General features: G+C 40.5%; 2 protein-coding genes across 3 annotated transcripts in view; one reads left to right on the top strand and one right to left on the bottom strand.

Moving 5' to 3' along the window:
- ptpn23a (protein tyrosine phosphatase, non-receptor type 23, a) overlaps positions 1-19,125 on the top strand; it is a 139,772-nt gene extending 120,647 nt beyond the window's left edge. The window contains exon 25 of the mRNA XM_041189709.1: positions 18,096-19,125. Coding sequence (XP_041045643.1) covers positions 18,096-18,170 — 75 coding nt within the window. The 3' untranslated portion in view covers positions 18,171-19,125. The remainder of the gene's footprint in view (positions 1-18,095) is intronic.
- LOC121278999 (SREBF chaperone) overlaps positions 11,084-21,682 on the bottom strand; it is a 203,855-nt gene continuing 193,256 nt past the window's right edge. For both annotated transcript variants that reach the window (XM_041189711.1, XM_041189710.1), the window contains 3 exons: positions 20,154-20,234; positions 18,164-18,370; positions 11,084-15,110 (listed from right to left, as the gene is read on the bottom strand). In XM_041189711.1, the coding sequence (XP_041045645.1) occupies positions 14,865-15,110; positions 18,164-18,370; positions 20,154-20,234 (534 nt within the window). In that variant the 3' untranslated portion in view covers positions 11,084-14,864. The remainder of the gene's footprint in view (positions 15,111-18,163; positions 18,371-20,153; positions 20,235-21,682) is intronic.

Raw genomic sequence — 21,682 nt, 5'->3', positions numbered from 1 at the left:
TTTGTCACTCAGCTAATTTGTATCCATGTTGCTAACTGCACCTTTTATTCCATGAAATCTAATTTTACTCAAAAGCCTGTTATGCTACGCATTATCAATTTTTAAATATATTTTTTGTGGGATATGAGCACTGTTGGCAAGATCAGCATTTTTTGCTCATCCCAAATTGCCCTCGAGAAAGTCATGGTGAGCCTCCTTCTTGAACAGCTGCAGTCCAGGGGGAGTAGGTACAGCTGCGGTGCTGTTAGAAATAAAAAGAAAGACTTGCATTTATATAGCACTTATTATGACTACAGGGTGTGTCAGAAGCAGTTGCAGCCCCTGTTGTAATGGAGGAGATGTGATTCCAGGTTTTTGACCCAACAACAGCGAAAGAACGGTGATATAATTCCGAGTCGGGGTGGTGTGTGGTTTGGAGGGGAACTTGCAGGTGATGGTGTTTCCATGCACCTGCTGTCCTTGTCCTTCTAGGTGGTAGAAGTTGCAGGTTTGGAAGCTGCTGTCAAAGGAGCCTTGGTGAGTTGCTGCAGTGCATCTTGTAGTTGGTGGTGGAGAGAGTGAATGTTGAAGATAGGATCGGGTACCAGTCAAGCTGGCTGCTTTACCCTGAATGGTGTTGAGCTTCTTCGGTGTCATTGGAGCTGCACTCATCGGGCAAGTGGAAAATATTACATCACACTCGTGATTTGTGCCTTGTAGATGGTGCACAGGCTTTGGGGAGTCATGAGGTGAGTTACTCGCCACAGAATTCCTAGCTTCTGACCTGCTCTTGTTGCTGCTATATTTATATGGCTGGCCTAGTTCAGTTTCTGGTCAATGGTATTTTATGTTGGGCATTTCAATGATGATAATGCTGTTGAATGTCAAATGGAGATGGTTAGGTTCTCTCTTGCTGGAGATGTTCATTGCCTGGCACTTGGGGCAGTAAGTGGCCTGGTTAGATTTTTCTTTTTTGTAGACAGGACATACTTGGGCAATTTTCCACATTGTCAGGTAGATGCCAGTGTTAGCTGTACTGCAACAGCTTGGCTAGAGGCGGGGCAAGCTGTGGAGTACAAGTCTTCAGTACTAGTACCAAATGTTGTCAGTCAATAGCCTTTGTAGTATCCAGTGCCTTCAGCTGTTTCTTAATACCATGTGGATTGAATCAAATTGACTGAAAACTGGCATCTGTGGTGCTGGAGATGTCAGGAGGAAGCCAAGATGGATCATTCACTCAAAACTTCTGGCTGAAGATTGTTGCAAATGCTTCAGCCTTGTCATTAGCACTGATGTGCCGGGCTCCCCCATCATTGAGGATGGGGATATTCATGGAGCCTTCTCCTCCAATGAGTTGTTTAATTGCCCACCACCATTCACGAATGGACATAGCAGGACTGCAGAGCTGATCCATTGGTTTTTGGATTGTTTAGCTCTGTCTATTGCATGCTGCTTCCACTGTTTGGAATGCAAGTAGTCTTGTGTTGTAGCTTCACCAGGTTGATACCTCAGTTTTAGGTATGCCTGGTGTTATGGCACAGCTGGTGTTCAAATTCCAAAGGGAAACTTTAAACAACTTGTTTTTCAATTTGTATAAATTTTGCCTTGAATTCAATAGTAATAAGACCACCCAAGTCTTATAGGTTTTTACAAAACTAGATTAAACATTTAATAAGAGAAATTTTTTAAGCTCATACATAGATCTATAAATTGCTACTGTAATAACTTCTAAATCCCCTACTTAATCTGACTCCTAGTTACACTTTTGTTAAGGCAACAGTAAGACACATTTTAAAAGACCCAGGCAAAGTGAGACACAATACCCTGAACCAGTCGAATTCAAAGTGAGTTTTCTTAACTTCAGTTCTTTGATGACAGCAGCTTGAGGCATAGATGCTGAAGGCTTTTCACACTTGTAAGATCTTAAAACTCCTACTCTTACACATAGCCTTTATACATATTTTTCCCCTTTGAATATAAATTCCCATTGTTTCACTATGTCTTTGGACTTTATTTTTCTGAAAACAAAAATCTCTCATAGCACTAAGTTTTACCAGTACACTTTGGGAAAAATAAACACACTGTTTCTAAACTTTACCTGGCTAGCTGACACGTTTCACCACTCCTTTGAAAAAAAATGTCCTTTTACACCTTACATTCTAAACTTCCCCTCATGTTTACATCAAAGCCTTCAAACCAGCTGCCTTTAATCACATACATTCACAGATACCACTATTTTACAATAAATTCCAATAACTTTATGAGAATTAGTATATCTTCCTGACATTGGTACTACTGCTGGCATGCTCCTCCTTCACTCTTCCTTGAACTAGCATTGATCCCCCCGCTTGACGGCAGTGGTAGCATGCGGGATATGCTGGGCCATGAGGTTACAGATTGTGATTGAATACAATTCTGCTGCTGCTAATGGCCTTCAGAGCCTCATGAATGCCCCAGTTTTGAGTTGTTAGATCTATTCAAAATCAATCCCAAAGACTCAATCCTGCCAATACAGTCATCAACAGACGCATCTGAGACAGATTGGTGAGGAAAAGGTCAAGTAGGTTTTTGTTTCTCTCACTGGTTCCCTCACCACCTGCCGCAACCCAGTCTAGCAGCTATGTCCTTTAGGACTTGGCGGGCCCTGTCAGTAGTGGTGCTACCAAGCTATTTTTGGTGATGGATATTGAAGTCCCCATTCAGAATGCATTCTGTGCCCTTACCATCCTCTGTGTTTCTTCTAACTGGTGTTCAACGTGGATGAGTACTGATTCATCAGCAGCGGTGGCTAGGGGCAGGGGGTGGGGGGGGGGGGGGGGGGGGGGGGAACGTTCCCTTGCCCAGGTTTGCATGTTTGACCTGATGCCATGAGTCCTCATGGAGTCGGAGTCAATTTTGAGGACTCCCAGGGTGACCCCCCTCTTGACTGTATGCTATAGTGCGGCCACCACTGCCAGTGGGATAGGACATGCCCAGGGATGCTGATGGTGGTGTCTAGTACATTGTCTGTGAGGTATGATTTGGTGACTATAGCTATGTCAGGCTGTGGCTGGACTAATCTGTGGGACAGTGCTTCCAACTTTGGCACAAATACCCAGATGTTTTCTTCCTCAAGATTCGGATCTAAATCCGATTTAAAATCTGGAAATCCCAGAATTCCTTTCTGTTGGTATCACTTTCACAGGGTTGCCAGGTCACATGGACCAGTATTTTTTTTTTTTCAAGAAAATTACAATAGGCCCCTTTACAATTGATGCACACTCTTAAAGGTCCTTTTCAGCCACTCTTAAAATCAATTACTGACTCCCTGACATTTTAATGAAATTACATAGTTCCCTTACTGTACTGCTTTGGTCTCAAAGCTCATCAAGGTAGACAGAGAAAGGCTCTTCCTATTAGTTGGTTGTACAAGGATTAGGGAACACAGATATAAGGTTTTGGGCAAAAGTTGTAGAGGGATGTGATGCTGCATTTTTTTTTTTACAGCAAGTGGGAATCACCTGGAACTCTCTCTCTACACCTAAGTGGGCATGATGGTCAATAATTTCAAACATAAATTGGATGGGCACTTGAAGGAAATAATCTTCAGGGCTATAGGGATAGAGTAGGGAAATGGTTCTGAATTGAATTGCACTGCTTTTTCAAAGAGCTGGCACAAGCATGATGGGCTGAATGCCCCTTTTCTATGATAGATACAGAAACGAATAAGTCGAAGGGCACTGTCACTAACAGCCAATGGTAATGCTGTCCTCATCCTGCTCTGAAGCTGCAATGTTCCTTGCAAAGGTTAAAAAAGGAGAAATGCTTTCTGAAGACCCTGGGTGGAAATGGCCTCCTACTGAGAGCCCATTCCTTCCTCTTCCATCTTTGAACAGCTTGTCCTCCTCAATGTTGTCCCCCCTCATTTTCCCAGGCATGCTGTAAGCCAAGGAAGATACAAACTACAGCACCCATGGCTGAGAGCAAGTGTGAGCAGGACCATGGAAGTGAGAATCATGTGTCAATCCTTATAATCTTCATCAACTTTAAGTAGCAGTATAAACCACCAAACACTTGTAACTCAACAATAGCCAGTGGAATTCTACTAGCAATTAATCAGAAAGTAGTTGATGATCCCAGTTTCAACAGATGGGTGGGGGTTCCTTCCTGCTGCTGAGTTAATGTTCAGCTTTGCATGGTTACAGGAGGATGCTGTATGGAGTGTTGAGATTGAAAATGGCACTGCCAGAGCCAAATGAGCATTCATCACATCACACTGATGTCACAATCTGCCTGCTCCAGATACTTCCAGTGCCCTGATGACTTGTTTTAAATGTGTCTGGAACAGCCAGTGTGTTTGTGTATTGTGGACTCCAGCTTGGATACAAAAATCATCTGTAATGCCAGAAACATGGGCACAACGTGACCAAATTTTGCAGCCTAGATTTTCTTTCCCTGTCATGGGATACAGGAATAAATGCCCAAGAACATTGTTCAGAACATGAACTAAGATATGAGGTTTAGGCCATATGGCCCCTCAAGCCTGCTCAACCATTCAATAAGATCATGGCTGATCTGATTCTGGTCTTGACTCCATTATCCTGCCTGACTCCTTTGTAGATTAAAAAAAACCTGGTTTCAGTTGGGGTAATTGGCTGTAAAGAAACCCCAAGATAAAGGGTCATTGATCTGAATTGTCACATTTGTTTCTCACTCCAGAGATGCTACCTGAACTGCTGTGTATTCCCAATATTTTCTGGTTTATTTCAGACTTCCAGAACCTGCAGTATTTTACTTTAGTAAAAGAATCAATTCAAAATCCATTGTTAAGCAGGATTGAGAATTGTTGGGGCATTTAATAATACTATGGTTTTCCCTCAAGAAAGTTGATTGGGAATTAAGAGCTATCTGCAGTCATCCAAAAGTGGTCAGTAAGAACTGCAGCATATCTGGATTTTACTGCTCAGCCAGTCAGCCATGGGAGATAATGCTCTACACTGAGGACCTGAATTCTTCCCATTCAGCTCTAAGCCTGCTTGGCCAATACCCTAAGGGGCTATAACAAGAACAAGAATAGAATTTATACAGCATCTTTAATGTATGAAAATGTGCCACGATGCTTCACAGTAGTATACTCATAGAATCACAGAAATGTTACAATGCAGAAGACCATTCAGCCCATCATGTCTGTACTGGCTCCCCAAATGATCAATCCACATTGCCATTCTCCTGCCTTCTCTCTGTAACTCTGCACATTCTTTCTTTTCAGATCCAATTCCCTTTTGAATGCTTTAGTTGAACCTGTCTCTACCACACTCTCAGGCAGTGCATTCCAGATCTAACCACCTCCTGTGTGGAAACGTTTTCCTCACATAAAAACAAAAAATGCTGGAAAATCTCAGCAAGTCTGGCAGTATCTGTGGAGAGAGAAGCAGTTAACATTTTGACTCCTTATGACTTCTTCAGAGCTAAAGAGAAGTAGGAATGTGATGGATTTTATACTGTTTAAGAGGGGGTGGAGCAGGTGGAGGAAGGTAGAAGGTCAGAGATAGGTGGGAGCTAAGGAGAGATTGACAAAGATGTCATGGACACAGTCAAACGGAGTGTTAATGGTAGTGGTAAAGACTAAAGAAGGTACTGATAGTGGCATAAATGTAGGATAGCAGAATGTGCTAATAGCAGAACAAGGGTCAGTGCTCTGTAAAAACACAACATAGAACAGTGATAGATGGCCATGTGGTGATGGTGGGCGTTCCGCGGTGGGGAAGAAGGAAAAAGAAAAATTGGCATAAAAACAATAGGACTGAAAAGGGGGAAAGATGGAGGACAGAGTTCATGGTCTGAAGTTACTGAACTTAATGTTATGTCCGGAAAGCTGTAAAGTGCCTAATCAGAAGATGAGGCGCTGTTCCTCCAGTTTGGATTGGGCTTCACTGGAACAATGCAGCAGGCCAAGGATGGACATGTGGGCTTAAGAGCAAGATGGTGTGGTGAAATGGCAAGCGACAGGAGGTCTGGGTCATGATGGCGGACTGAGCGAAGGTGTTCTGCAAAGCTGTCACCCAGTCTGCATTTACTCTCTCCAATGTACAGGAGACCGCATTGGGAGCAGTGAATGCAGTAAATCGAATTGAAGGAGATGCAAGTGAAGCACCGCTTTGAGGCCTTGGATGGTGAGGAGGGAGGAGGTAAAGGGGCAGGTGTAGCACATTCTGCGATTGCATGGGAAGGTGCTGTGGGAAGGGGATGAGGAGTTGGGGGTGATGGAGGAGTGGTCCAGGGTAAATTGGGAGTGGGGGGGTGGGGGTTGCAGGCTATGTGTTTGGTGATGGCATCACGCTGGAGTTGGTGGAGGATGAGCCTTTGAATGCGGAGGCTGGTGGGGCGAAAAGTGAGGACAATGGGGACCTTATTATGGTTCTGGGAGGGAGGGAGGCACTTTACAGTCTTCAGGACTTAACTTAGAGTTCAACAACTTCAGACTATTAAATATCTCCTCCCTCTTTACCCCTTTTTAATCCAATTGTTTTTTTTATTTCAATATTCATTTTAATTATTTATTCATTCATTTTTAAAATCCTTTTTCCCCAAACCCCTTGCACCCCCCAAACAGGGCCATCTATCATTGGTTTCTATGTTGTGCTTTCACAGAGCGCTGACACTTGTTCTGCTATTAACATATTCTGCTCTTACCTTTATGCCAATATCAACACCTTCTTTACTCGTTACCACCACCATTGACATACCCATTGTCATGTCCATGACACCTTTGTCAATCTCTCCTTAGCTCCAACCTATCCCTGACTTTCTATCTTACTTCACCTGCCCCACCTCCTCTTAAGCAGTATAAAATCCATCACATTTCTACTTCTCTTTAGTTCCGCAGTCATGTGGGACTCAAAATGATGCTGCCAGACCTGCTGAGTTTTCCAGCATTTTTTGTTATTTCAGATTTCCAGCATCCGCAGTATTTTGCTTTCAAGTTTTTCCTCACATCGCTTTTGCTTCTTTTACCAATTACTTTAAACCAGTGCCCTCTCATTCTCAATCCTTTCATGACTGGGAACAATTTCTCCCTATCTATTCCGTACAAACCTCTCATGATTTGGAATGCCTCTATCAAATCTCCTCTCAGGCTTCTTTTTTTCGAGGAAAACAATTCTAACCTTTTCAGTCTATCTTCATAATGGTGTTCATCGTCCCTGGAGTCATTCTTGTGAATCTTTTTTGCACTCTCTTCAAAGCCTTTGCATTCTTCCTGAAGTGTGGCATCATGAACTGGACACAATACTCCAGCTGTGGCTTGAACTAGCATCCTATACAAGTTCAATATAATTTGTACTCATGGACTGGACACATTCTGTCGTTGAAGATTTTCTTGAACATACTGTAGGAACCCTTGTCCTTCGCTGCCCTTTACATTGTTACTATCCCAGTCTATATTTGGATAATTAAAGCCGCCCCATTATCGCTACCTTATAATTTGTGCACCTCTCTGTAATTTCCTTGCAAACTTGTTCCTCTACATCCTTCCAACTAGTTGGTGGCCTATTAACAACACAGAGCAATGTAATTGCACAATTTCTGTACTTCAGCTCTAGTCAAATATTCTGTCCTTGACCCCTCTGGGAATCCTCTCTCTCTACACTGCAATGCTCTCCTTAATCAATACTGCCACCTCTCCCAGAATCTTTACAGTGCAGGAGGACATTCAGTCCATCAAATCTACACTGGCTCTCTGAAAGAACATTTTACCTAGTCCCACTCTCCTGCCTTATCCCCGTAACTTTGCATATTCATTCTTTTCAGATAGCAATCCAATTCCGTTTTGAATACCTTGATTGAACCTGCCTCCACCATCCTTTCAGGAAGTTCGTTCCAGACTCCAAACACCGTCTGGATGAAAAAAGTTTTCCTCACATCACTTTTACCCCTTTTGCCAATTATTTTGAATCTGTGCCCTCTAGTTCTTGATGCTCTCTTGAGTGGGAACAGTTTCTCACTATTTACCTGTCCATACCCCTCAGGATCTTGAATACCTCTATCAAGTCTCCTCTCAGCCTTCTTCCCTCCAAGAAAAACTGTCCCAACCTCTCCAATCTATCCTCATACATCCAGTTCTTTATCCCTGGAATCATTCTTGTGAATCTCCTCTGTTCTATCCCCAATGCCTTCATGTCCTTCCTGGAACTGGGCGCAGTACTCCAGATGAGGCCTAACGCTTCTTCCTTTCCTGAAAACCTTGTATCCAGGAATATTTAACACTCAGTCCTGTCCTTCTTTGATCCAGGTCTCTGTTATAGCCACAACATTGTATTTCCATATGGCATTCTGCACATGTAACTCACCAATCTTATTTACCACACTCTGTGCATTTACACACATGCACTGGAACCCTGATTTAGACTTTATTACTTTCTCCCTTACTCTGACCCCACCTATTAACTTCCTATTCCTTATTCTAATGCTACCTATCTCTCCCAGTATTCTATGCACCTTGGTATTCCTCTCTGATATTATCGCCTGGTTCCCATACCCCTGCCAATTTAGTTTAGACCTCCCCAAGGGACTTAGTTCTAGCTCTATTTAGGTGCAACCCATCTGGCCTGTACATGTCCCATCTCCTCCAGAGCAGGTCTCAATGTCATAAGAATCCAAAGCCCTCCCTCCTGCAGCAACTTTCCAGTCATGCATTCATCTGCTTTATTCTTCTATTTCTATACTCACTTGCTCATGGTACTGGGAGTAATCTGGAGATTACTACTTTTGAGGATCTGCTTGCTAATTTCCCACCTAGCTCCCTAAATCCCGATTGCAGAACTACATCCCTTTTTTGGCCTATGTTGTTCGTACCAATGTGGGCCACGAATGCTGGCTGTACACCTCCCCCACCTGTAGCCCCTCAGGGTGCTCTGCCACCACTCAGTGGCATCCTTGACCCTGGCACAGGGAGGCAACACACCATCCTGGTTTCACATCTGTGGCTGCAGAGATGTCTTCCTATTCTCCTTAATGTCAAATCACCCATCACTATTGCTCTTCTGGTCTTGCTTATATCCACTTGTACCGCTGAGCCACCTGTGGTGCCAAGGACCTGGCTCTAGATGCACTCCGCAGATGAACCATCACTCTTATCAATATTCAGAACTGAATGCTGGTTGGAGAATGGGATGCACGTAGGGGACCCCTGCACTCGAGTTCCCACATAGCACAGGAGATGCATTCCAGAGTTTGGAGCAGCCTTGCTATTTTCTTATTTATTAGTTAGCCTTGCTACTGCTAATAAACCTTATCATTACTAATGTACCTTACTGCTATTAATAAACTTTATTACTATTAAATCTTACTGATAGACAATTCCTACTAATCCCTTATACACCTTACAAGTATTAATAAATCTTAAAAACAAAAGATACCAGCTACTCACTTGTTAATTATTAGTACTTAATATTATTATCATTTTTAATTTCTCAGTTGCTTAAAATCGGACCCTAAGCAGCAATACTCGCTACTCAATGAACTTACGACTTTGCTGTGAGGTCACACTTCAAATATTCTTCCACATACGGCTCTGAACCCACAGACTGTTTAATGGACATAGGCCCACACTTGTTGAATTCAGCTCTTCACTGGCTCTGCTCCCGTTGAACTCTGGGTTTTCCACCAATTCAGCAATCGCTGAACTCTCAGTGTTCAGTGAGAGTGGAGCTGGTGAACAGCTAACACTTTTCACTGGCCCTGCTCTCGCTGAATTCCCAGTTTTTCACTGGCCCTGCTGTTGTTGAACTCTCAGCTATTTACCGGCTCCAGTCTTGCTAAACTTATGGCTTTTCACCCTATAGTGTTGACTGTTTGCTTTGTTGATTTCAATGTAGTAAAAGTTCTTCTCTTTTTGTTTAAAACCATGGAACCTTATGGCTCTTTGCCATATGTAACCTGGATTTCAAATTCCATCTACTTTACCAAAAAAAGTTACTGGTCCCTAACCAGATCATAACAAATATTGGGGTTTTGCCCAGGATCGTAACAAAGTTTGAGGGTCTGGTCATGGATCGTAACAATATATATTAGCATCAAAACAAAATAAAACTTGTTGGCAACTTTGTAAATAGGGCCCAAGCCATTTGCTCACCATGCAGCTTTGATGCTGAAGTAAGGCACATCAAAGGCATCCTGCAGGATAATGGCTACCCTGATCAGATCATTTCATGCTATATATCACGCAAACTCATGAACAGGCCTAAGGCTATCACTTTTGGCCCTGAAAAGTTCCCCGGTCTACCTCAGATTATCCTGGAAATAAAAGGTATCTCAAAAATTTGAGCAATTTGAGGTGAAGCTAGCTGTTTCATGCTGTTTCTACGCAGTAGCAATATGAGTGGTATTTGCCATTAACAGGATGCTACTGTCAAGCCAAAAAACTTTCTGCCTGTCACACAAATAAGAAATGTGGTATATGAATTTCAGCGCCAGTATGATGCTAAGTATGTAGGCCGTACCTCCCAAAGACTAGTGGATCATATCAAACAGCATATCCTGGCCACTGTTCGCAATGGGCAAGGTACTGACTGTATCTAACCAGCCTGTGCTTGCTAATTTCTAAACACAGTGTCCAATATTAGATGTGATTCTAAGATTGGACAACATTTGCTAAATAATCTTCCTTGCGCTAAGAATTACACTGACAACCAATTTAAGATTGTCAGTCGGGCTCGCAATGTGCTGCATTTACGTGTACTGGAAGCTACATTTATTAAGACACAGGGCCCTGTTCTTTGCAGACAGAAAGAACATGTACACACATTGCGCCTGTTTCAGCTAAACAAAATAAGTGACATCTATTCGCTGGTTCATTCCTCAGGGCAATGCCTTAATCAATCAGAGTCAAGCTGCCTGGTTTAAATTTCAAACAATGCTTTGGCAGTTAATGGTCAGTCACCATCACTGAAGCATTCTCCATGGCAATGCCTTTATCAATCAGAATCCACTTGCCAACCATTCAACACTCGCTTCACCTACAGTATAAATTGTTGTTTCCCCATATATTGGTATTCTTGCAAAGTATCCGGATGAGTGCAAGACGAAAAGCTTCAACATCTTTTTTCAGCAATACAAAATATAATAATCTTTGCATTTCTTTTTATTAAAGCTTGTTGCAAAAAATGATAGATTAAGAAATGTTCTTTGGTTCTGTACATTTCACTAATTTTGTTTTTCTAATATCTTCTCACACTTTAAAAAAAATTTACAAAAAAAGTCAGGAGATATTTTATTTATGTTCAAAAGAGCTATCATGATGGAAACCTAAAAAAAATCCCGTCTGTAATCAAAGGGAGACCAGGGCTTGTTGAGATCTCTCTCAGATATAAGTTTTCAAACACTGGCAGTGTGCACAGAATTCAGCCAGAACTTAATTACAATAAACAAGTACATTTCATATTTTAAAAAAACTCTACACACAATTACTTTGTTTTTAAATATTAAACAATCTCTGCTTTGAATAAAAAGAGTCTGTATTTAGAAAAAGCATGTGCTCAACGCAGCAATATTTTGGGGTCACAGATTTAATTTCCCAATTTAGGTCCGAGTTTCTGATCTCACTGGCACTGCTGGGGTGAGGTGCAAAGCAGAGGCTAGAGGGCCAAAGGAGAAAGGCAGGAAAATATGGAGGTATATTAGTGGGGAGAGAAACAGGTAGATATAAAGAGAGAAAAATACCAGAGAGGGGGGAAATGGGGAAAGAGAGATGGAGATAAAGAAGCAGAGAGGAAACTGATACAGAGACAGATGAGAGAAATGAGTAAGTATAAATGTAATATATAAAAAGAAATGCACAAACACTGGAGAGCAAACAGAGGGAGATTGCAAAAACAGGAGGGGAAAAGAAACGATGGAGGCTAAGGGGAAACACAAGAGTCAGTCAGATAGGAATAACTAGACAGCAAGATGTCCCAATGGCCAGCTAGGAGTAGGTCTCCTCGAGCTCATGGCCACAGGTGGCTGCAGCAACCCAGGCAAATTGTGGAGGAAAATAATATTTGTACCCCCCCACCCTGAAAAAGACATTGACCAACATCCAATCAGTAGTGTGACATGGGACCAAATTTCCATTACTGAGCATCACCTTTTATAGTTATTCCCATAAATAAGTGACATTAACTCGACTGTACAACACCCTGTATTACAGTATATCCTTCAAAAAAAATGCGCAATAAATAGTTTTATTTTTAAATTAAGCTCACAGTAGGTGACTAAAGAGTGCTGTTTTAAGTTCTCATCGGGAATTTAACCACTACCCTTCAACTAATTTATCTATTTTTCTTTACACTTTTGAAAATTAACCATTTTAAAAAAAACTCTGCCCCAAGAAATTAAACATACAACAAAGCTAAGTAAGGATGGGACTCTTAATTAGACAGGGAAAACAGAAGGCAGACAGATCAATGTGAAGGACAGTGCAGGATTTGTCTGTTATTATTGTTTAGTCACAGTTTAGGCTGCCCTCAACTTTGTGGATCTTTTGCAGCTTCTGAGAAACTGATGACTTGGAAGAGGGGAGGCTTAAAGGGGACAATCAGTTCAGCACATACCCTCCATGTTAAATAATATTCTCAACTGGGTCTGACCATCTTCAGCTGCATAATTAGAACATTGTGTTTTCAAACAAGGTGATCTAATACATTGCATTTTACAATACATGCTGAAATCTCAATAAAGTGAGATTCATCTATAGCACATACCCGTCAACTTTACATATGGCAGCAAAAATAAAATGCATATCGGTAGTCTCTGTATTGAACCTTAGTGACCATTAGGAATTTCCTCAATTAAATAACTAGCAATTCAGGTACAGTGGAATCCTTTTATATAGTGATCATTCTCCATAATAATGATCACAGATGGCTTTCCAAAGTAACACCATCTGAAATTTTTGAAACTGTTAAAGTTATTGTGGTTGTTTATATAATCATCACCAAAATAGAGAAGGTTTAGGGATGAGCGGGGAGGGGGAGGGGGAGCTGAAAACTATGAAGGGTTTTATGAAGGTTAAGAGGAGATCTGGTAGAGGTTTAAAATTATGGAGAGTTTGCTCAGGTAAAAAGAAAGGAACTATTTGCAATGGTTAATGAGTCATTACCTAGGGTGCATAAATTTTAGGTCATTAAACAAATCAAGAGAGGTGTTAGGATTTTTTTTATATACGCAATATGCAATGTCCCTATAAACCCCACCCAGAAAAAGGTAGGGGCAGTAGAATCCATAACAGTTTTTTTTAAAGGGAAGAGATAAATAACTGAAAATAAAAAATTTAAGAGGGAATGGGCATAAATGGATAGCTCTCAGCTGGCACAGGCACTATAGACCAAATAGGCTCCTATCTGTACTGTAAAATTCTGATTCTGTCAGTTTTGGTTGTTTACAGCAAAGATTTTAGTAGGAGCTTTAACTATTGAAAATCAATTACCTTAATTTTAATATTTAACATAGAAATAAGTAATAATATTAATGGGGCTCCTACTTGGAGATTGACACACAATGGTAGCAATCATGAGACTCAATTTCATCATGTTAAACATGAGTTTGGCCATAGATGTGGGGCTACAATGCTGCAGCCTTTTCTTGGCCATGCTTGCATCCAGTTAGGCTCTGAACAGTGGTGGAACCTTGCAGTTTATGCCCTGAACACTGCACAGCTGAGCAATTTAAAAGGCTGAGCAGTACATCATTCAGAATACTGGTTTACAGTGTAAAATGATTAAAAGAATAAAATAAACATTGCAACATTTGCTTTATAGCACTAAGCTCAATAGCACAGGGATGAAAAGAAATTGGGAAGTATAGAGGCGCATGGGGGCAAGGGGAAGATGGAAGGGAGAAGAGAAGCACCGGGGTGAAGAGGGAGATGTAGAAACTGACAAGCATAGGAATAAGAAGAAAGCTGAGCACCGCAAAAGCGATGGAAGTCAGAATAGTTAATTAACCAGCTGTTCTAAAAACGCTGGTGATTGCTGAGCAGCATGGTTAACGCTAACAGGATTCCACTATACATAATATGATAGAGAGAGTGTTTTAAATGTACACAGGTCATTAGCACCTGTAAAGATGTTAATATTTCAGCTGCGGCTGATCAACTTTTAACAAGTACCTCAGTCTCAGGAGTTTTGGATTCTGAATAAGCTCCCTTTAGCACTTTCCATTTTCTCTTCAGAGAAAAAAAGCACCAGTCAAAATGACAGCCAGTTTTGATGGAATTTTAAAAAGAATTTTTTCTTCTTTCTTCACAAATGCTGACAGAACTATGAATTTTCACAATTTTCTCTTTTTAATTCTTATTTCCTGTCTTTTATACACTTTCCTTTTTACCTATAAAAATTTTTAAAGTTCTGCAAGACTGCAGCTACATTTTAATCTCTCTTGTACAGTGCTATCCTTTTTTAAACTTAAGTCTTTAATGTACTTTTTTAAAAAAATCAACTCATTACAAAAAAATTAATCTGTTAATTTAAAAAAATACCTCTGCACTATCTTCTTTGCATCACAGTTTACCTCTATTTCACATGAAGCAACATTGCAAAACTGCATAAAATCAGGCTTGATTACTAAACTTTCACCTGCTTGCTAAGTCAACATAGTGCTTTAGGGAAGATTTATGGTACTTTCACTGTGCAATGCACAGTTCCGAAGCTTTGTTATATAAATTATAAAATTATAATTTTGCTTTGTTTCCTCTCACTAGCATGTTAATCCCTAACATCCTGAGCAGATATTTCCCCATTCACTTGAGCTTCTAACCATCCAGTGTATCACATCCCTAGTTACACAAAAACTCAGGAACATGATGACAATTTTGCTTCCATTCTTCTTATTTGAGCAAGGGACTTGTTAGCATAAAACTTCTCTCTCTTTCAGTCCAACTTCTCCAGCACTGATGGGAAATAAACAAGGCTAAGCTCACTGCCAAAGTCACACACAATGGCGGCATTGTCCAAGACCAACAATTGTCGAACAAGCTGCAACTCATTATTTTTGCCCAGGTAGACGGTCTGAAGTAAGTCCCCGTAGCCAATGTCCCAGAGGCTAACACAGCCTTGACCCCCAGTCACTAGAAGGTTGTCGGATATCACCCCTAGACTTGCGCCACAACCGATGTCCTGCAAAAAAGTTTAATAAATAAAGAATGTAATGAGAAAAAAGGACACAGAAAATCCACTAGAGAGTTTTTAATGAGTCAAGGCGTTTTTCCTTAGTATTCCACAGAATTCAGAACTTTCTCAAAAAGTCCCTCTCTTTTCATTGGGATTATTTTATCATAAAACATTACTTTCTATAAAACGGTGTGCTGATTAGACAATGGCTTTTCATTCTGGGACTTAAGTTCAAAGCTTTTCTAAAGTGATGTGATGAGACTCTTCTATCTGATGGCTGTAGGGGTTATTATGTGAAATGAGTTTGGCAACCTCAGTTCAGTTCCAAGTAGGTATAGAACCAGAAAGCAAAGCAGTCTCACTTATAGAGGATGTTGACATGAAAAGTGGAAAACTGTCACTGATTTAGGCTGATGCAGGTCATTGAATAAAATACATGGCGATTTACTTGGAATCTACATTGTGTTCTACTTAAATTGACAGTGACACTGGTGCCTGAATTGTAGATCCTTCCTGTCAGTCACCTTGATGAGCATAAAATCTAGAACAAAAGCTTAAAAAAAAAGTAAATTTTAGTGCAAGCTGAATCTGGGACTTTATTGTATGATATCTGAGCATCAGGGGGCATCTGCAATGTCAGAGAACATGTATGTAATGGGGTAATGGAGGATATCACTCCAATAATCTGACCTGTTAACTCACGGGCAACACAAAGTGCTTTTATGTTATTTGCACTGACATCTTACACAGCTGCAGTAAGTTTTAAGTTAGTCACCAGCTTTGAGCTCAATAAATGTGCTGTTCTTAAGCTAGTCATTCCCGATAGTGATGTCATGCCCACTGGTGCTTTGCAAATGTAGACTGACTGCAAATCGGGATTTGAGCTGCATAATTTGGGTCTAACTGCACACAAGACCAAAGCACTTCAGTCAGTCTCCTGATCAGTTTCCAAGACAACATTAAAAAGAAGCTTAAGATGTAAACCTTTTAAAAAAATGTTGGGAAGGGTGCACTTATTACCTATCCCTAGATGCCCTGAGGTGGCAGTCGTGGTGGTGGGTCTTCTCCATAAACCATTACTCAATAAATCCTTGTTGCTCCCACTTTGTTGATAAATAGGGTATTCCAGAATTTTAAGCTAGCAACAAAGGAACAGTGACAGTTGTCTAAGCTGGGATGATGTTTGTTTTCGATATACGTCTCGACATTCTGATAATGGAAGTCGAAGGGATGGCAGGTGCTGCCAAAATAAGCTTGTTGAATTGCAGCTAGCATTATGTTTCTTGCAACTTATTCTATTTATGCCAAACTTTAAAAACTATTCGTGTGAAATCAACATCATGAATAAATCTTAAAAGTCAACACTATGCCTCTTTGTGGTTTGTTCCCGGTGCAGCAGAGAACAATGTTAGTGGAGCTGTGTGGTGTGGATTTTAAATGTTTCTATTTTAAATTGTTTCTGCAAGCGTTATCTAGTGACAGTGACATTGCTGGAAATTTTAAGTATGGTGTGAGGAAAGGTTTGGTTCGGTGCACTTTGCAATTGATCAGTCTATCAATATTCTCTATCTAGGCTCATGCAAAATGAATAGCTATTTGGATAAGATACAGAATTGTGATTCAGTATGTGCCTGCAGAAAAAACACAGCTGAGATAGGCAAAATAGAAATCATTCGTGGAGAAGATCTGCAATAATTCCAATATTGTTCAATGGGCAGCAGAGTGTTTATAGGGTGTGTCAAAGCACCAACATGTACCATTGAACATGAGAAGCATAAGATGACAATGCTCCATCTAGTTCATTTTCTACCATCCTGGTAGTTGCATGATACAATGATAGTGAAGCTGTAGACTAATCTTAACAATCATTGTCTATCAATTACTCTACAACAGATGCAGACATGATGTGAGGAAAACCCTCAGTGGCTGACAACTTACAGAACATGGGTCCAAAGTCACTTTATCCTCCCAAGCATGTTATACTTACCACATTTCATGACTCAAATTACTGGTATCAGATTAATGGGAAGACCTACTTCACACAGAGAAAAGATCATCTTAGAATACTTAGAGTCATAAAGGCATAGGTGGTGTCCATTTGGCCCATCGAATCCATGCTGGCTCTCTGTAGAGGAATCAGTCAGTTCCATTCCCCCAATTTATAACGGTTACCCTGCAAGTTTATTCCCAAGTTCCTGTCCAATTTCCTTTTGAAATTAACCTTAGTCTCTGTTTCCATCATCATAGATTTAGGTCATTACCACTTGCTGCATCAAAAAGTTCTTCCTCACATCCTCTCTTACCTCTTGCCCAAAATCTTAAATCTTTGTCCTCTAGTCCTTGTACCACCAACTCATTGGCACAGCTAATCTAAACCTTTCATAACCTTGTACACCTCCAATTTCCCCTCAGCCTCCTTTGCTCCAAGGAGAACAACCTCATCTTCTCCAAACTGACCATAGAGCTAAAATCCTCCATCCCTGGAATCATTCTGGTAAATCTCCTCTGCACCCTCTCAAGGATCCTCACATCTTTCCCTGTGATGACAATACTGATGTACGTTTGAGAGTAGCCGATACATCATCTCAGCTTTGAGTGGTATGAGACTAGTTTAGGAAAAGGTAAGATATTTTCAAAAGTTTTACCTTTAGCAAAAAACAGTAACTTAAAAAAATATATTAAATTTATCTATTTGGTCTTAATTGTCATTTGGTTCTTCTCATGTTTACCTTGTCACGCTTCAGATATCATATTTTAAGTGTAATTAGCATCTAATTCACTGAGCAACACCATGAGATCTGCTAGGAAAATGAAAAAAATGTCACTGTTTTTGGTCCCTGCCACAAACTCTGTTCTATTTCCACTGACTCCATCCCCCTCTCTAGCACTATTTGAGGTTGAACCAGACTCTGCCTTTGGGTTGGTAGTTGGCGTAAACTGTTACACTTCTCTATCTTCGCTTGCTGAATAGACTTTGTCTTTTCAATTTAGGTTTGGCTAATGGTTTTCCAATCAACACAAAAAAGGCCACAAGAGGGAATAAAAACTTCTGAACCTACCTGTTGAATGGAATAGAGTTTGATACCAGAGTTGCGATCCCATATACAGATCATGTCATCCAGTCCACCACTGATTATACAGCTTGATGTGCAGATGAGAGAAACAACATCACCACGATGACCATGCATGTGACTCACTCGGCTTCCAGTTAATACATCCCAGAGGCAAATAGCTCCATCTTGCCCACCGCTAGCCAGCCCCATTGTCTGAGGGAGAAAGAAGAAATTTCAAGTACCATGCAGCATCTGCGAAGTTCATAAAGCTGACTCGTTCTCCTACAAACATTACTGAGGCCATGAGTACCTCGTACTGAGTACACTTAAATCAGTCCTTTGGGAGTTGAAGATAAGTACTAAAACCTCGTCAATGCTCATGATTCATTCACAGAATACATGACATGGAATACATGACTGAGGTGGTGCAAGGAAAGAAAAACATAGGAGAAATATGATAACTAACTCTCATAAGATGGCACAAATGTGACCAGTTGTCAATAGTTTTTATTAAATGTAGCCCATTTACCAGAAAAACTTAAACATGTAGGAAGCTATATTTTAAATTCATTTTGTGAATCAAGTGCATAAGTTAAACTTTCATAACTTGCGAATGTTGGCAATCATTTTGAGGGTAGGTTAACATCATCCCTATTTTGTGTTCTTGCTGGTCCCTTGAGTCATATAGTATTGAGCCCGCTTGTAGTTGTTGGTGAGTTCCTGGCTAGTTGCTTGGACACAACAAGAGCAGGCTGCTGATGGTACATTTTTTTTTTATATAATCTACAAAGAAGATGGTCTAAGACTCCATTGCAATACTGAATGAGAGCTGCGTTATTAGATGTGCTGTCCTTCTGGCTATTCTGATGGATCTAAAAACTCTAGTAATTAAATTAGGAAGTTGTCGTGGATAATATCTTTTCCACAACCAATGCCATCAGCAAAAGATTAAATAGCTTCTAATCTCATCGTTGTCTGCGAAGTCTTATTTTGTATGAAATAGCTTGATGTTTTTGTCTGCAAAAAGTAATACTTTAAATGTGAAGGGCATGGAGATGTTTCTGACACATAATAGTCTGCGACATATATTCAAGCCTTGATTTTCTCCTCCCACACCCCTGCAACTCACTGATAATTTCAGGCACTGAGCAAAGTTCAACCATATTGTGCCATTGTGGAAAGTGAGAATTTGACTGATGAGAGGGAGTCAACACTAGGCCACTCATTCTTCTCCTGGTTTCCAACTTATTAGTGTACTGAGATCAGGGAACACAGGAACACAACCTAGGAGGAGCATGAGGATTTTTAAAAATATGACACTTCAATCATGTCTACCTTGTCTGTATTTCAATACATTTTGCAACTTACTACATGCACATACTGTTACCTGGGTAAATGTACACAGAAAGGAATAACTTTATTTTAGACATTATTTATTACTTTTCAGGACGTAGCACATTTCTTTACAACTGAACAGTTATTTTTGAAGTGCAGTTATTATTGTTTAGGCAAACACTGGAGCCAGTTTGCACAAAACAAGCTGAAGTAATATAGACCAGAATATAGGGATAATATTTCTCTGATTAGCGCTATGGGATCTTTTACATCAATGAAAAGAGATGATTTCTTGATATAACATCTCTTTGAAAGATGACACCTTGGCCATTGCAGAATTACTGCAACACTGATGTGGTAGTTTAGTTTGTGTGTTCTATGTAGTGTTGAACTCATGGTTTTCTGGCTCAGTGACAAGATTCAGAAAGTAAGAAGCAAGGAGAAACTAGTGATTTTGCCAACTTCTGAATTCGTTGCTCTACCACATGAAGATATTTGCAACAATGGTAGGAATATGTCTGTACAAACTGTAAATGACTTCCAATCATATCACGTCAGTGATCAATTTTACACAGTGTAATCTGAATTAATACGAGACTCTATCTGGATCTCAATGTTACTGTTGTCCTCAGCAAAATACTTTGGTTACATATGACAGTACCTGGTCTATATAAACTGCTGTGATCCCTCCTGAGTGACCCTGTAAAGTGTAAAGACAACAGGAGTCCTCAAGCCGAAATATCTGCAAAAGGAACAGAAACGTAGTAAGCCATATACTGCAATGAAGTACAATCAATTCATCCCATTTCTGGTGAAATGTTTTCTCTGTTTCTCTCTCAAACAGATGCTACCAGACTTGTTGAGTACTTGCAGCAATTTCTGATTTTAGTTCAGATTTGCAGCATCTGCAGGATTTTGCTTTTGCTTCCAATTTTATTTAGTTCAAATTATCTTATTTTATCTCCATTTTATATCCTCGGCCTTTCCTATCCATATGCTGTTCCTTGGCAATGCTGAATAATCATTCTGAATGGTAGGCCAGGCTCAATGGGCTGCATGGCCTACTTCTACTCTTATTTCTCATCTTCTTACGACACCATACGAAAACGGAGCATCTGCTTTCACAAAAATGGTGATGACACTCAGTTCGACCTCACCACCACACCTCTCGATCCTTCCATTGTCCATAACTTGTCAAGACTGCTCGTCCAATATCCAATACTGGATGAGCAGAAATTTTCTCCAACTATTGTGAAGATCTTAGCCACTATGTTTGGATCCTGACATGAAATTCTCTCTGGCAACAGTCTGAAATGGAACCTTACACTTTCCAGCCATGGTGTCATATTTGACCCAGAAATGAGCTTCCGACCCATGTATCCACACCATCGCTATATTTGCCTATTCCAACTCCACAACATCAAATGACTTTGTCCTGCCTCAGCTCATCAGTTGTTGAAACCCTCATTCATGCCTTTTGTTACTTCTAGGTTTGTCTATTCCAATTATTCATGGCTGGTTTCCCATGTTTTACCCTTCATAAACAGAGGTCATTCAAAACTCTGCTGCTTGTGCCCTAACTTGCACCAAGTCTCATTCCTCAATGACTGAAAGGATCACATGACAAGATTTCATGTTTCAAGACTTATAGCAACAAACAAATTAAAAACAACATTGACTGAACACTATTTCAGCATGCAACTTAAACTCTAAATTACAGAAAAGATCTCCCGTTTAATATTTTAAATAATCAAAAATCTCCCTCCACTGTTATACTTTACTCAGTCACTTAAATAGACACACTATTCTCTTGGAATCAGTCCATAGTTATTCTCAGCTGCTTTTTCCTTTTCCAGCCAGATACCTCCTACTCCATGAGCTGGATTTCATGGTGCGAGACAAATTGGAGATCCCTCCTTCGAGCCAAAGATAGACAAAGCTTCCAGTTTTGTTTAAATCCTCATAAATTTGGCTCCTTAATCTGAGCAGGATCTCCCACCTGCATCCTGTGTGGTGAACAATAGAGACTTGCTGTCTCTGCTGTCTCTCTCTCGGATTCTTGCAGACTGACATGCAATGGCATTATCGTCACTGAATCCTCCACTATTAACTGGGGGAGGGTTACCATTGACCAGAAACTAAACTGCACCAGCCATATAAATACTGTGACTACAAGAGCAGGTCAGAGGT

Source organism: Carcharodon carcharias, chromosome 6, assembly GCF_017639515.1.
Source record: "Carcharodon carcharias isolate sCarCar2 chromosome 6, sCarCar2.pri, whole genome shotgun sequence".
Classification (NCBI taxonomy): Eukaryota; Metazoa; Chordata; class Chondrichthyes; order Lamniformes; family Lamnidae; genus Carcharodon; species Carcharodon carcharias.
The sequence above is the reverse complement of the archived record's forward strand: the minus strand, read 5'-3'. Positions and strand labels throughout refer to the sequence as shown.